General features: G+C 49.0%; 1 protein-coding gene and 1 pseudogene across 1 annotated transcript; both read right to left on the bottom strand.

Annotated features, from left to right (window-relative positions):
• Positions 1-347: 347 nt before the first annotated feature.
• LOC125547296 lies at positions 348-7401 on the bottom strand (annotated as a pseudogene).
• A 6273-nt stretch (positions 7402-13674) lies between these two features.
• LOC125547295 (putative E3 ubiquitin-protein ligase SINA-like 6) lies at positions 13675-14829 on the bottom strand. The gene is made up of 2 exons (XM_048711229.1): positions 14626-14829; positions 13675-14499 (listed from the first exon to the last, which is right to left on the bottom strand). The coding sequence occupies exons 1-2, from the start codon at positions 14827-14829 to the stop codon at positions 13675-13677; spliced, it is 1029 nt and encodes a 342-aa protein (XP_048567186.1).
• Between the last annotated feature and the right edge of the window lie 212 nt (positions 14830-15041).

The following is a 15041-nucleotide window of genomic DNA, read 5'->3' as shown; positions in this document are numbered from 1 at the left end:
ACCGAACCTTAAGTGTGTAGACCCTACGGGTTCGGGAGACACGCAGACATGACCGAGACGACTCTCCGGTCAATAACAAACAGCGAGATCTGGATACCCATGTTGGCTCCCACATGCTCCTCGATGATCTCATCGGATGAACCACGATGTCGAGGATTTAATTAATCCCGTATACAATTTCCTTTGTCAATCGATATAAGGGTCGCTTTGAGATCCACCAAGCAATGATCACACTACCATGTTTTTTTCTTTTTGATCTTACGCAACTGTGCACGTGAAGTATTTACAGAAACCATCGAATCAAGAAGATGCTCACGCTTCTCCGGCCGGACGGCAAACTTCGATCGTCAGAAGCAGCTCAGCGGTCTGACCTCTTCAGACGTGGACCGGCCAGCATTTCCGCACTTGGCCTGCGCCGGCCGCCTGTGCTGGTACGTCAGACTAATGTTCCTGAGCTTGATCCCGCTGCAGGGGTTGGTGCCGCTGTAGTTGAACTTGACTGCAACGGGCGTCGCCGATGTGCCCTCGGATGTCCGTGTATGATATGTTGCTGATCTGCACCCCCGAGCTCTGCATGCACACACAACAACAGAGCTCATGATACAGTCGATGGACGGATTGACGTGCAGGGAACTTGAATGGGGGCATCTCTTATGTACATTGCCTGGGCAGTTGACCTTGCGGGGGCAGTAGTTCTGGTCGATGAGGATGGGGTTGGCCACGCGGTTCATGGTGACCCGTGAGAAGGAGACGTTGGTGACGGAGCCGGAGTTGGGCATCGCCCACGTCTTGATCCGCAGGCTGTTGGTCGTGCCCGTCAACACCGCCTTGTCCACCGTCACGTTCCTCACCCCCTCCTCACCGTCCTACCATCCCAGGCTCCTGATGCTGCCACCGTCCATCCAATGCAAACACAAAACCAATGCTATTACGTTGCGCAAACCACAAGCAGACACAATAATGGATGATGAACCAGCAACTGAAGGTGACACCTGATGTCGTGGCCTGGACCGCACTTGATGTCCCTGATGAGCACGTCGGTGGTGCCGGGCCCTAAGGAGACGCAATCATCGCCGGTGCCGATGGTGGTTTTGAGGATGCTCACATGGCGGGAGTGGCTGACGTGGATGCCGTCGGTGTTGGGGCTGTTGGCCGGTGCAATGATCCGTATGCCTTGGACCGTCACGCCGGTGCAGTCGAAGATGGCCATGTGGAATACCTTGCTGTCGAGCAGCGTCAGCTGCTTCACACTCACGCCTTTGGACTGGCTAATATCAAGCATCTGCAATCGTACGCACGTATGTCCAACGCCCGTCACAAGGAAACTGAATCCAACCACATTGCAAAAAAAACCAAGAAGTTCCTGTCATCACTCACCCTGGGACCTTGCCCGGTGCAATTGCCGACCTTCTTGCACGCTAATACTCCTGTCCCTGCCTGTCTAGCATCCCGCCGTGGATTGCCAGGCCATCGGCGTGGTGGAACATGATCCACGCCCTGCTGTCCACTGCCGACGGCGCGAAGACGGTGCCGTTGTTGTCAATGGCCACGACCACGCCGGCGCTTCGGCAGGGCCCCCTGAAATAGGCCGGGCTAAGCAGGAACCTGCCCGCCAGCATGCGCAACACCGGTCGGGAGCCGTAGCGCCTCGTGTCGTTGCACGCTGCACCCCACGCGGCCAGGAACGCCCCCGCCGAGTCCGCCCCGCCATCAGGCCTCACGCCGTAGTCCACCACATTGTACTCCGCCGCCACCGTCAACGCCACCAGCAGCAGCGAGAGCCTATGGCTGCTCATCTTCCGCACGATCGATCACACACAAATATGTCTATGCCTAAGGTCTCCTTTGGTTTGGAGGAATTTCATAGGAATTCTAAAGGATAGGATTCTTGTAGAATTTTTTTTTTGAAGACCTTTGGTTCATAGGAATGGATTCCTATTCCTATATAGGATTGATTCCCATCCTTCACATTTCATAGGAAAATAAAAATGAGGCTAGGCTTAATGAAAAAATTTCTTTGATGTCAACCAAATGACATCTTGGCTATTCCTACTCATAGGATTTAAGATACATGTCATCTAATTTTCTACAAAATTCCTATTCCGATGATAATTCTATCCTATGAACCAAAAGAGATCGAAGCGTGCAACTCCTATGGCGTCCGTCGCTGCTTTATATTGATCCGAACGAACTGTCCCAGCTCGTCTCAGGGAAGGAATACAAGTCACATCCCACGTCGTAATCGAGACTAGCTACTTCATGTACGACAAACTAGGATCCGATTTCTATAGGAAAACTATTAAAAAACAGTCGGATTAAGTCTTGGCTTCGTCAGCCGCACCCGGCGCCGTGCGATCGCTCGCACGTGATCGTGTAGTGCGGAGCGTCTCGCTGTCACCACGTGAAGTTACGCTACCCATCGCGACTCCTGAAGCTGAGTGCTCCTTTTACTTATATGTACGTACTTCACTAGTAGTGCTTAGCACGTACCTACACATGCACGTGATGCTGGAATGCTGAGATAATCTCGACATAAGCACTAAACGGGATTAAAGAACATATTCTTGATTTTACGTGTTTGTTGAATTTGGTATTGGCAAGCTTATGGAGTCCTGATTTGCTTGGATATAGCAATGCTTAGAGTAGCATCCTTGACGCCTCTGCTATCTCTGTTGCCGCCGCGGCGGTCGAAGCCGTAAAAACAGCCGTATCATTGTCGCAGCACTACCACGACAGGAAAGAACGCCGTCACGACATCATCGAAGCAGTTGGGCCTTCATCGGAGCATTGCCGTGATGATCCAAGCACATCGTGGTAGCATCACCGCGACCATTTGAAACACGCCGCCATTGCGGTTCGTCGTAGCATCTTCACGGCCGTCGGAGCACACAACATTCTCGAAGTAGCGGGGTTGTCGTCGTAGCATTGCCTCGCCTGTCGAAGCACCCGCCACAGCCATTGCAACATTATTGAAGCAAACATCTTGCGGTCGTAGCATTATTGAAGCATACCACGGGCGTTAAAGCATGTCATTGCAACATTGTCGAACCAGCCGGGTTGCCGTTGCAGCATCGCTGTGCATCGCCACGGCTGTCAAAGCATGCCGTTGCAACATAATTGATGTGGCCGGGCTTCGGCCGCAGCACGCCTTGTAGCATCGCCACCGGCGCCGTCGAAGCGGCCAGGCTTCCGTCACAACACGCCTCGTAGCTTTGTTGTCGTCGAATCGGCCGGGCTTCCGTCCAAGCATGCCTCGTAGCATCGCCACCGCCGCCGAAGCGACCGGGCTCATCGCAGCACGCCTTATAGCATCGTCGCCGTTGTCGAAGTAGCTGGGCTTCCGTCGCAGCACGCCTGGTAGCATTTGACACGTCTTCAACGTATCTATAATTTTTTATTATTCCATGCTGTTATATTATTCATCTTGAATGTTTTATATGCATTTATATGCTATTTTATATGATTTTTGGGACTAACCTATTAACCTAGAGCCTGGTGCCAGTTTCTGTTTTTTTCCTTATTTTTGAGTTTTACAGAAAAGGAATACCAAACGGAATCCAATTGACATGCCAATTTTTGATGATTTTTTATGGACCAAAAGAAGCCCCCGAAGTAAAAGAGTTGGGCCAGAAGAGTTCCGAGCCATCCACGAGGGTGGAGGGCGCGCCCTACCCCCCTGGGCGCGTCCCCCTATCTCGTGGACGACTCGGAGACCCCCCCCCTGACGTTAGACCGACGCAAAAAATTCCTATAGATATAGAAAACTCCAGAAAATAACCTAAATCGGGAGTTCCGCCGCCGCAAGCCTCTGTAGCCATCAAAAACCAATCGGGGCCCTCTTCCAGCACCTTGCCGGAGGGTGGAATCATCACCGGTGGCCATATTCATCATCCCGGCGCTCTCCATGACGAAGAGGGAGTAGTTCATCCTCAGGGGTGAGGGTATGTACCATTAGCTATGTGTTTGATCTCTCTCTCGTGTTCTTGGTATGACACGATTTTGATGTACTGCGAGCTTTGCTATTATAGTTGGATCTTATGATGTTTCTTCCCCTCTACTCTCTTGTAATGGATTGAGTTTTCTCTTTGAAGTTATCTTATCGAATTGAGTCTTTAAGGATTTGAGAACACTTGATGTATGTCTTGCAATGCTTATTTGTGGTGACAATGGCATATTCACGTGATCCACTTGATGTATGTTTTGGTGATCAACTTGCGAGTTCTGTGACCTTGTGAACTTATGCATAAGGGTTGACATACGTTTTCGTCTAAACTCTCTGGTAGAAACTTTGGGGCACTTTTTGAAATTCTTTGTGTTGGTTGAATAGATGAATCTGAGATTGTGTGATGCATATCATATAATTATACCCGCGGATACTTGAGGTGACATTTGAGTATCTAGGTGACATTAGGGTTTTGATTGATTTGTGTCTTAAGGTGATATTTTACTATGAACTCTAGGTCTGTTTGTGACACTTATAGGAATAGCCCAATGGATTGATCGAAAAAAATAACTTTGAGGTGGTTTCGTACCCTACAATAATCTCTTCGTTTGCTCCGCTATTAGTGACTTTGCAGTGACTCTTTGTTGCATGTTGAGGGATTGTTATATGATCTAATTATGTTATGCTTGTTGAGAGAACTTGCACTAGTAAAAGTATATATGAACCCTATGCCTTGTTTCGAAGCATTGCAATACCGTTTGTGCTTACTTTTATCATTAGTTACCTTGCTGTTTTTATATTTTTAGATTACAAAAACCTATATCTACTTTCCATATTGCACTTGTATCACTATCTCTTCGCCGGACTAATGCACCTATACAATTTACCATTGTATTGGGTGTGTTGGGGACACAAGAGACTCTTTGTTATTTGATTGCAGGGTTGTTTGAGAGAGACCATCTTCATCTTACGCTTCCCACGGATTAATAAACCTTAGGTCATCCACGTATCCATGGATTTGTTATGTTAATCGAACATAGTTTTAGTTTGTTGTAACCGAAAACAAGCGTAGGCCAAACTGGTTTTGTAAAATCTCAATATACAAACAACCCCTTGGAGTATTCAGCTATGCTTCCTTCGCTTCCTTTACAATTGTTGTTACTCTAAATGCCTAAATTGTGTTCGGATGTAAGATTTTCATTTGATGAGTGACACCTACCAGGGACCTACGAGAGGCAGAGTAAGCAGCCCGCGCAAGTTGGAAGAGTCAGCCGGCCGACGAGGGAACTAGAGGCAGCGAGCGTGTGATACGAGTTGTTATTATGGAACCCGTGTATGAGTGTAGGAGTTTTCGAGATTTAAGAATAAAACGTGATTGTTATATCACACTTAATTAGCAATATAGAACGATCACATACATAAATAAATAGCTCATCGTGACACAAATTTTGAAATCATGATTTGTCGCACCATCAGAGCTTCAAGCTTGCTTCATCATTTTGCTTCTTCCGGTACTTCTTGGTCAAGTACTTCAGGTACCTGAGAACATCAACACATTCATTACTGCTAGCAGATTGTCACATTGTTTATCTTAGACCATATGGAATACATACGACAATAGCACACCATCCGTGCATAAATTATAAAAACTACCGTTTTTTTGGCTAAAGCAATGGCAGTTCCCCATTATATGTGACAAGGTGCCATGATTAGGGACTTGGAACAATTTACTTTCCAACCAGAAACAAGAAAAGGTACCATAAGGCAAGAGGTGCGCTTTGGGGTGTCAAAGGAAGAAGTGAAGCGTCCGTCTTGTGCCAAGCCACAAGGATGACTTCAAGGGCTAGGAGACTGATGGATTGGGTGGAGAAGGGGAGTCAACGGGCCGGAGGAGCTGACCCGGTGTCCCAATTGAGAGCTTGTGGATTTTAAGACCATAGAGGATACTGCCCTCTAAACCCTCCAAACTGGTACCAAACAAGGCTTAATGAGTCTCTAAGCGGAAGCAGGGATAAGAATAGTACAAGGCGTTCATCTATTATCAATGACGCAAGCTGTTTTTTCCGACATCATAACATGCTTAGAACTGATAATGATTAGAGGTAGCAGCACAACCATCGAACACACATCTACATACACTTCAACTTGATGCACGTTGCTGTAAGTCTAAATCTTGTGGAAGACAGCCATATGGAAAATATATGCATCCAAGCCACAGAGTACACCGATAAATGTATCTACCTCTTTGTTCAAGCGAAATCATGTATTGATGTGGGAGGACAGAACATAGTTGGAACGGTAGTCAAGTACAAGGAAAACAACATATGAAATGTAGAAAACAAGCATGCATATAGCTGAGTACTATTGACATCCGCAGTTAATTAAAAAGGGCACATGCACAAAAGAGTGGAGGCCAAGGGGGTGACCCCATGGCATACATCTGTAATCTTGAAGCGATGTTCCAACTTCTTGGCGATTACAACCGCCGACTTCACAGCTAGCAGCGTTTTCTCGTGGGTCTCCAGGAGTGATCGTTCAATTTGATAGGTTCTCAAGCGTAGATACTCCTTGGTTGGATAGGGTTCATTGGAACCAGAATGAAGCATGACGCCCTTGCTGTCAAGCTCAAAGCTTAAAATACAGAAGTGCTCATCCTCCAAAGAAGAGAAGCAACACTGTGGCCCTGCTTCAACCTCATGGTTTCCTTCATAATCCACCGGCGGCGGGGTAATGGATAGCTTGAGAGCATCAGAAGTAGTGAAACGGATGCAGTAAGCTTTGATGGGCCCATCCTTCTTAGAGGAAGCAAGGAAGATGGGGCCATGCCGGGACGCGCGGCCGAAGAAAGGCAGCGGATTGTCGTCGACCTTGTGCCACTCGTGTGAGTCTGTGTCAAATGCATGTGTGCTCCACGACGGCTGATCGTATGACACCAGTATGTAGGGAGCAACCAGCACATAGGACATGAGCATTGTAAACGGCAGAGAGATGTAGTACTCCAAGGGTTTGAGCTTCCATGGGATGCACTGCGGAATCGCCAGGCTGCTCCAGGCGCACCCCTTGAGGCGCTGGATGATGCCGTCGCTGACTACTCTAGCATTGGAAACATCAAGGACCTCGAACCATGGCGGGACATTGGGATCTGATGTCCAGGATGGTCTCTTGCAGAACACATGAATCCTGTCACCCACGGCCGTGAGGCTGGACAGGGCACGACTTGGAGGACATGAGGTTTGGCCCGTGGATGATGGGATCCGGCGGCTTGGATCCCCACCCAAGTGGCGCCTCGACCGCAAGGAGATGAAGGACTTGCCGCCCGCGTGGCCGCGCAGGCTACCGGCTGCGTGCAGACGCTTCGCCATTGCCGACGAGGAAGATGAAGCGATGTCCATCTTGTACAGGTTGTACGGCGTTGTACACATAGACCAGTCCCAGTGGCATGCTACAAGGTAGACCATCCGACCCATGCAATCCTCATCCAGCCAATCACCATCGCGGATCACCTTTGTTTTCTTCACGAGCTAATCGCTATTCGCTCGGGCCTCACCCGAATCAGCGCTGATGATCCCGATCTGATCCGAATCTCCCCTTGCTTCACGCTCCAGATCTCCATTGCAAGCCCTGGCCCTTCCACCGTCAACCTTTGGTGTCCTCCTCTTCCTTTTCTGGTGACCCATCCCTCCTATGGCCTCTGCCGCCGCTGATTGGCCGGACAAGGTTAGCTAGGGTTTGGAACTTTTGATCGTTTTTAGATTGTTTTGAGTTGAAGTTTGGAACTTTTGAAGGAAGATAAAGGGAGACTTGTGCTAACTGAAGCATGCTTAGCAAGTATCCCTATCTACCTCCTGTCCTTCTTCAAGTTTCCAAAGTTGGCTATTGAGATGATCAACTCCCAAATGGCACACTGCCTTTGGAATGATTTCAAAGGCCACAAGAAGCCGCATCTAGCTAACTGGAGACTAGTTTGCATGAAAAAAGAATTTGGGGGTCTGGGTATCCCTAACATTCAGGAGCTCACCATGTGTTTGTTGGGCTCCTGGGTGCAAAGGTATAGTAAAGGGGAAAGCAAATTGTGGAGGAAAGTGGTTGATCAGAAATATAACACCCACAGACCAAACATCTTCACTAGTAATTTCCTCCATGCCTCCAGGTTCTGGAAAGGGGTAATGAGTGTGGTTAGGGCTATTAAATTTGGTTACAGGTGGTTGGTGGGGGTGGCAAACAGATTAGGTTTTGGGAGGACACCTGGTTTGGCACCTTCCCCCTGGCCGTCCAATTTTGGCCTCTATATGCTATTTGCAATGAAGGCTCGAAAACCATCGGTGAAATATGGGATGTGAGCTAGGTTAAGCTATCCTTTAGAAGGATTTTCACTGATACCATGATGGAAACTTGGTATCAACTGGAGGAGATAGTAAAGAATATCTCTTTGGTGAATGAAACAGACTCTCTAGTTTGGCAGCTTGATAACAATGGTGTTTACTCTAGTAGTTCTTTATATCATGTAATTAATTTTAGGGGGGTAAAACCTGTCTACATTCCTGTTGTTTGGAAACTGCTAGTTCCACCCAGGATCCATATTTTCTTGTGGTTGGTCTCCTACAACAAGATTATGACCAGAGACAATCTCAGGAAAAGACACATCATTAAACCTCTAAGTTGTGTTTTCTGTTCTTCAGATGAGTCCATTCAACACTTATTTTTTGAGTGTGTGGTAGCGAAAATTATGTTGGCTCTAGTCAGCGACCATTTCAACAAAGATATAGGACTACATTACCTTTCTGTTACTAGATTTTGGGTTGCTAATAAAGAGAATGCAACTCTCAATGTTGTTAGTTCGGCCACGCTGTGGTGTCTATGGAAACTTATAAATTCTATGATCTTTAACAATGTAGTCCGGTCCAACATTAAGCAGGTGATAGGAAAGATGCAATCTATGGTCCGAAACTGGATGATCCTTTGTGGGGACCAGGAAAGATCCCAGCTGGAAGCATTCGCCTCCTACCTCGCGAAGCATCTGGCGAAGCCGCTCTGTCTGACCGTGGGCTGAGCGGAAAGAAGACACTGAGGATGGCAGCGGAACCTGCAGGATACGGGAAAGGGGAACCAGAGATGACGGCAAATTGGGCGCCTCAGCCAACAACGGCACCCCCCATGAAGGCAAGAAAATCGATGCAAGAGATCGCAGTGGCTGCTTGAAAAGAGCCTTATTTTGCTTTCCCTGCGTGGAATATGTTGTTTTCCTCTGTTCTTGTATGAACCTAACTTTTTCATTCTCTTTTGCTTTGTCATTTGGCTTCCCCTCCCCCAGTGGAGTTGGAAGCGCGAACGAGTTAGTTGCTCGTCGAACAGACTTGTATGTGGCTTGGGGGTTTCATTTGCATAATGGAACCGGGGAGACATCCTCTGTTTTTCTAAAAAAAGACTTCTGAAGGAAGCGGCGGTGGATGTATATGCGACAATGAACGCCTGGGCTGTAGGTTTTTTCATATAATTTTCATTATAGATAATTTTTTTTATAAGTGTAGTCTTTTTTACAAGTGTAGCCTGGGTTGTATAGCTTTTTTTAGGGTATATTTTTTAGACAATCTTTGGAAGTTTTAATAAATCGTCACAACGTTTACAGGGGCGAAAGGAAATTGAGAGCAACTAATTTAACGAGCGCTCCTTCGGCAGCCTCGCAACGATCAGCTCTACTTGGCATGCTCCTAGCCGCCCGCCACGTGTCGCGCTCTGGGCGCTCCCTCCGGGTTTTTTTTTCGTACGCGTTTTCGGCTTTTTAAACGGGTTTTTTCGACGTTTCGGTTTTCCACCGGTCTTCCTGAACTTTTGGACTATTTTTTTTCGAAAAATTTCTTTCTTTTCGCGAAAAAACGTGTTTTTTCACGAGAGTCACGGTTTTGCTTTCGTGAGAGGCACGGTTCTGCTTCGTGAGAGTCGTGGCCGTTCCTCTTGAAAACGGAAAAACGCATTTTCTATTTTTTTTGCCTTCCGCAAAAGGCACGGTTTTTTTTCCGAGAGAGGCACGGGTATGCTTTCGCGATAGTCATGGCCGGGCCTCTCGGAAAAGGAAAAAAATGTGTTTTCTATTTTTTCCTTCCGCGAGAGGCACGGTTGTGCTGTCACGAGAGGCATGGCCGTGCCTCTCGGAAACAGAAAAAAAATGCATTTTCTGTTTTTTTTTCTTTCACGAGATGCACGGTTTTGCTTCCGCGAGATGCATGGTGGTGTTTTTCCGAGAGGCACGGTCGTGCCTCCTCGGAAACGAAAAAAAAATATGTTTTATCTTTTTTTTCCTTCCGCGAGATGCATGGTTGTGGTTTCGCGAGAGGCACGGGTGTGCCTCTTTCGGAAAGGAAAAAAACCCGTGCGCCCGGTTCGGTTTTTTCTGTCCGGTTTTCTTTGTGAAAAAAAGTTCGTCAAAACCTATCAACATGTCATCTAGTTTTGAAAATCTCGACGCGAGGAGTCCAACGGTGCAAATGGTTCGAGATATGGACGCATGGTTAAAAGCGATAAAAATATTTTGAATAAACGAATCTATAAAAAAAGAGAAAACTCCCAGATTGCGACAAGTGGCGCACATACGACACACCACTCGTCGCAAACTGGGGAGGTGGAAGTAATCTTTGCAGCGAGTACTTCTTAACTAGTGATTTTGAAGGAAGTTCACCATGTATAGATGAAGAGCAGGAGAACAGCTTGGGCTATATTTCTGGCCTGGTCAAAAGAGGTACGCCCAGCACTATAATTCTTTGTCATTCTTATTTTATTCTCTGGTAAAAACTATGTGCACCCCTAGAAAAGGCTTTAAAAAAGAACTTGTTTGCCAAATCAATGTGAGGAAATAGTGTTGATGTAACCGGCTCCAAAAACAGTTCACTCGATAACTCCCACCGAAGCAGACGTACCGATAGAAGAAATGAGTGTTAGACGAGATATTAACGAGAACTCTTACGGCTGCAGTCGGTACGATATAGTTGTCCCATATTGAGTGTTTTGTAGCAAGATGGGTATATACGATATATTTGCCCTTCTTGAGAGGGAGTGTTGGTGTATGAATACTGTAATTAGTTGACTTCTTAAAGACTAAAATGTAAATTGTACAAACAAATATAAATGAGTACAGAGAGAAGGGATCGGTGTGGAACGATCCAGAGTTTCTCCAAATCCTCTTCATGCTCCCTCAAATCCCTAGCTCAAATCACTCAAATCTCATATGATTTTCAACAGTAGGGAATAACCAGCATATAGGACAGGAGGATTGTAACGGCTAGAGACGCAGTACACCATGGGCCTGAGCTTCCATGGGATTCACGACGGAATCGGCAGGCTACTCCAGGAGCACCCCTTGAGGTGCTGGAGGCCCCCCTCGAGGAGGTTATCCAAGAAGAAGAATAATCGCATCATGAGATCTTGGACCATCTGGTTTTAGTTTGCAAGTTACTGGACTACACCGGTCCCACCATGCAAGTTTGTGTCCTCCTAGTGTAACCTCTTAAAAAGGATCAAAGTATGATGTCCGTTCTACAATAAGTTGATAGTCGAGCTCCTATCCTTTTAGGATAACATAAATGAACCAGGTCATTAAAATAGACCATACAAGATAGAGATATACGAGTTAGAGTGCTCGGCCCCCGTGTTGCCCAACCCATGCGATGTGGGCGGGAGCCCCCTCCCCCATCACGCCGCCATCGGCCACCCCTCCTCCAGCTACTCCCCTTGTCGCCGCCGAAGGCCACCACCGAGTGAAGCTCACATAGTGAAGGCGGCGGGTGAAGGGGGGTCTCCACTGCTGCGCGGCTCTCCTCGCGTGGGCCCTGTGGCTGGCGGCCTGCCTCTCGGTGGTCCGTTGGCGCCTCTTCCAGTGGCCAGCGACGTGTCTCCTCAAGGCGGACCCGATGGCTCTGCTCCGTCTCACGCTCTTGGTGGCTGTCTTGGCGGTGCCGCTCCCCGTGTCTTCTTCTGGTTGCGGATTTGGCGTCGCCGCCATGGTTCCTTCCAGTCGTCGTCTCCGACAGTGCCAGGTGCAGCGCGTTGCCCCCATCCTCCCCTAAACTTCACCTCTCCCGGCCACTCACCCTGCTTGGACTGGCTGTCCAGCGTTGTCTTAGCGGTATGACCTCATCCCGGCGACGCATCCTCTCAGGATGGACGTGGTCGTGCTCATGGCCCCCTGGTCTTTGGTTGTCCAGCATCCTCCCAGTGGCGGACCTCGTCACGACCATGCCTCTTCCTGTTGGGTTGGTTGTGGTGTGCTAATGGTGGTGCATTCAGACCTCCCCCTTGCTCGACCTGTCCCACAGTGTTGTCCGTGGTAGAGCATCTGGCGGCACCCATTGTCACCTTCCTCGGTGATGGGTACGACTCCTCTTCTGACGGTTATGGTCTCGCCTACTATGATTTCCATGCCTTCGAATGTTGATCCTTTTTTTGCAGGGTGAATGTTGATCCTGCAGTCTTTGGGATTGTGCAGACTTTGGCTGGGCGAATGCCCTACTCGGTTTGCCGATGCTGGTGGCGGTTGATACCTGCAGATGCTGTCCCGTAGTTGGAGGTGTTTCCATGGCCTCTTATCGGTGACCCTAAGTATCGGGGGAAACCCCATATCCGGTTCACTAGATCAGGAAGCGAGGGCGTCTAAGCATCGTATCCTTTATGAAGCGTTGTTTGTTGCTCGTGGTGTGTTCGGTGTTGGATTGCGGACGCTTTGCTGGTCCGGGCTGCTCCTCATGGTGTGGTATACGGGGCACAACGTACGACCTCAACGACACTCTCTCCAAGGCTTCTCCTTCCACTACGAGCAGGTCTTGCATCCCACTTGCCGATTCTCTAGGCGCATAGGGGGGAGGTACGTTGATCTGGTCTGGCCTAGAGTCGTGTTGGTGCGATGATGGTGTCGGGCATTGGTCATGACGTGGCCTAGATACCTTGTATCTCGCCTCTTTGTCTTGCCGGCTGGAGTTCGAGCTAGGAGAGTTTTGTGCTATGTTGTATCCCTCTTTACTTTTTCCACACCTTGTGTGGTTATTTTTCTCCTACTTATCAATGAATGATACACAAGCTTTTCGTATTTTTCATGAAAAAAGATAGAGATGGAACGGCTCCGACCAGAGTAGCATTTTCCAGGACGGTACTTTTTAAAGGATATCTTCCTCAAGTGCCAATAATTAGTGACCCAACAAAAAGTTGTTTTAATTCATACATCTTGTGCATTCAAATGCATAACAGAATCCGTAACACCAGGGTGTGCACGAAGCAATAGAAAAGGGAGCACAAAAAGCGTATTTCAGATTAACAAAAGGGTGTGTCTAGGACTGCCGAGTGACGTTAGCATTTTTTTTGCTACAAGCAGTACGGCTGGATGCTACGAACAGTGACAAAAAATGTTGCACCGGTATTGCAAGCAACAACAATAAATGCGACCACCGTTCTAACTGAAATGCTACAGACGTCAATAAAGGATGTTGTAACCGGCGAGATGACGTGCTACAACCGATGAGGGACAATATTTTACAACCAGCAAGACGGATGTTGCAACCGGTAGGAAAAAATATTGCAAACGATGTCATAAAATGTTGCATGGTTGACTGAGACTTGGTTAAATTTCAGTTGACTGATTTTTAGCAGGCCCCTTAACAAAAACCAAACTCATGAGATATATAAACGATGCATTGCACATGGCAATATAGCTAGTTGCTATGACATACTAGCTAGCTGGTCTTGTTTGACTAGAGTTTCCTCGGATTGCTAGATTTTCGTTTCTTGTTGCCTTGATCTGTCGCTGTGAACTTGAAGACGGCGGCGGTTGCCGGCGCAGGAGGAGTAGTGTCAGAAGGAGGAGGAAGAGGAGGAGGAACGAGTTTGTCAATGTGGATGCCGAGGGGGACAGCGTCGCCAGATAAATACGCTTTCGGCACGTACAGAGACGTGACCTCGTCCGGCCATGGCGTGCCACCGGGCAGGGAGCTGCATGTCATCACGGGCAACTCGAACGTCACCCTCGCACCACTGCCGGCGTGCTCCACGGTGAGCTTGTACGAGAACTGCGGCACCGCCGGTGCGCCTTCGTCCGCCCTGACGCACACCATCGACACCGCGGCGCCCTTGTCGCGCTCGGCGAGGACCAGCAGGAACACGTTCCGCTGCCGGTCGGCCATATCCTCCTCGCCGACGAGGACGTGCCAGCGCCGGGTCAGGGGCAGGCTGAGCTTCCCCGGCTGGCCATAGCGGACGACGATGATGGGGCTGGAGTGTTCCGTGGAGATGTGGTCGAGGAGCATCTGCCGAGAGCCGGAGAAGTTGCAACCGCCTTCGCCACCTCCTGGCCCGGCGCGCTCTGGGCAGTAGCAGGGCGCGTACTGGCAAGCGCGGCGGTGGTCCGCGGCGTCGTGGTATACGATGAGTCCCGCCTCGCAGCCGAACTTGACGTAGTCGCACGGCAGCTTGACGGCGCCGGCGTAGGCGTCTGCCAGGCGGCAGTGGGCGGCGACGCGGCCGCAGTCCTCGCCGTGCGCGCCGCGGCAGGACGAGCACATCAGATGCCCGTCGTCGCACTGCGAATTATTATAATATAAGGATCAAGACCAGCAGTCGTTTCCATGGCAAGGAGTAATAATCAGGATGACTCTAATCAATCTGCAAACAACCTACTCGAAGATTGAAGAAGTAATATACAGTACCGAGAAGATAGGCGGTTTGAGGGGGAGGTGGCAGGCATGGCACTCCAAGAGCTCCGGCGCCCTGCACTTTTCAAAGATGAGGAAGGGCGGCACGTCGAGGGCGGTCTGTCGCTGCATCTGCGGCTGCGGCTTGGCTTCCTCGGGCACCACGGCCAGAGCTCCGTCTCCTCCGCCGCCACCGTCGCCGCTGCTGCCATGACCCATTTCTCCTCTGACTTAACTTGCTTCAGGGTCAAAGATCGCACGCATAAAAGATGCTTGAGATTATATGGAGGCCAGGCCGAGTGAAGAACCCAACAGCCGTACGTCCGCTCCACATTACTCCGGTGGCATGCAAACTCCGACGGCGCGTTTCGATTCCCGGTGTGCTTTCCTACTGGCCCGTGAGGTGTGTCTACGAATTAATTGATGGATGG

Source organism: Triticum urartu, chromosome 3 (genome assembly GCF_003073215.2).
Source record: "Triticum urartu cultivar G1812 chromosome 3, Tu2.1, whole genome shotgun sequence".
Taxonomy (NCBI): Eukaryota; Viridiplantae; Streptophyta; class Magnoliopsida; order Poales; family Poaceae; genus Triticum; species Triticum urartu.
This window is presented reverse-complemented; position numbering and strand designations above follow the sequence as displayed.

What these genes read in the sequence shown, in the direction of transcription:
- LOC125547295 (XM_048711229.1), bottom strand. Translation starts at nt 14,829, where the DNA reads ATGGGTCATGGCAGCAGCGGCGACGGTGGCGGCGGAGGAGACGGAGCT. An exon ending in TCAAACCGCCTATCTTCTCG is followed by an intron (nt 14,500 to 14,625) that starts GTACTGTATATT and finishes AATAATTCGCAG; the next exon opens with TGCGACGACGGGCATCTGAT.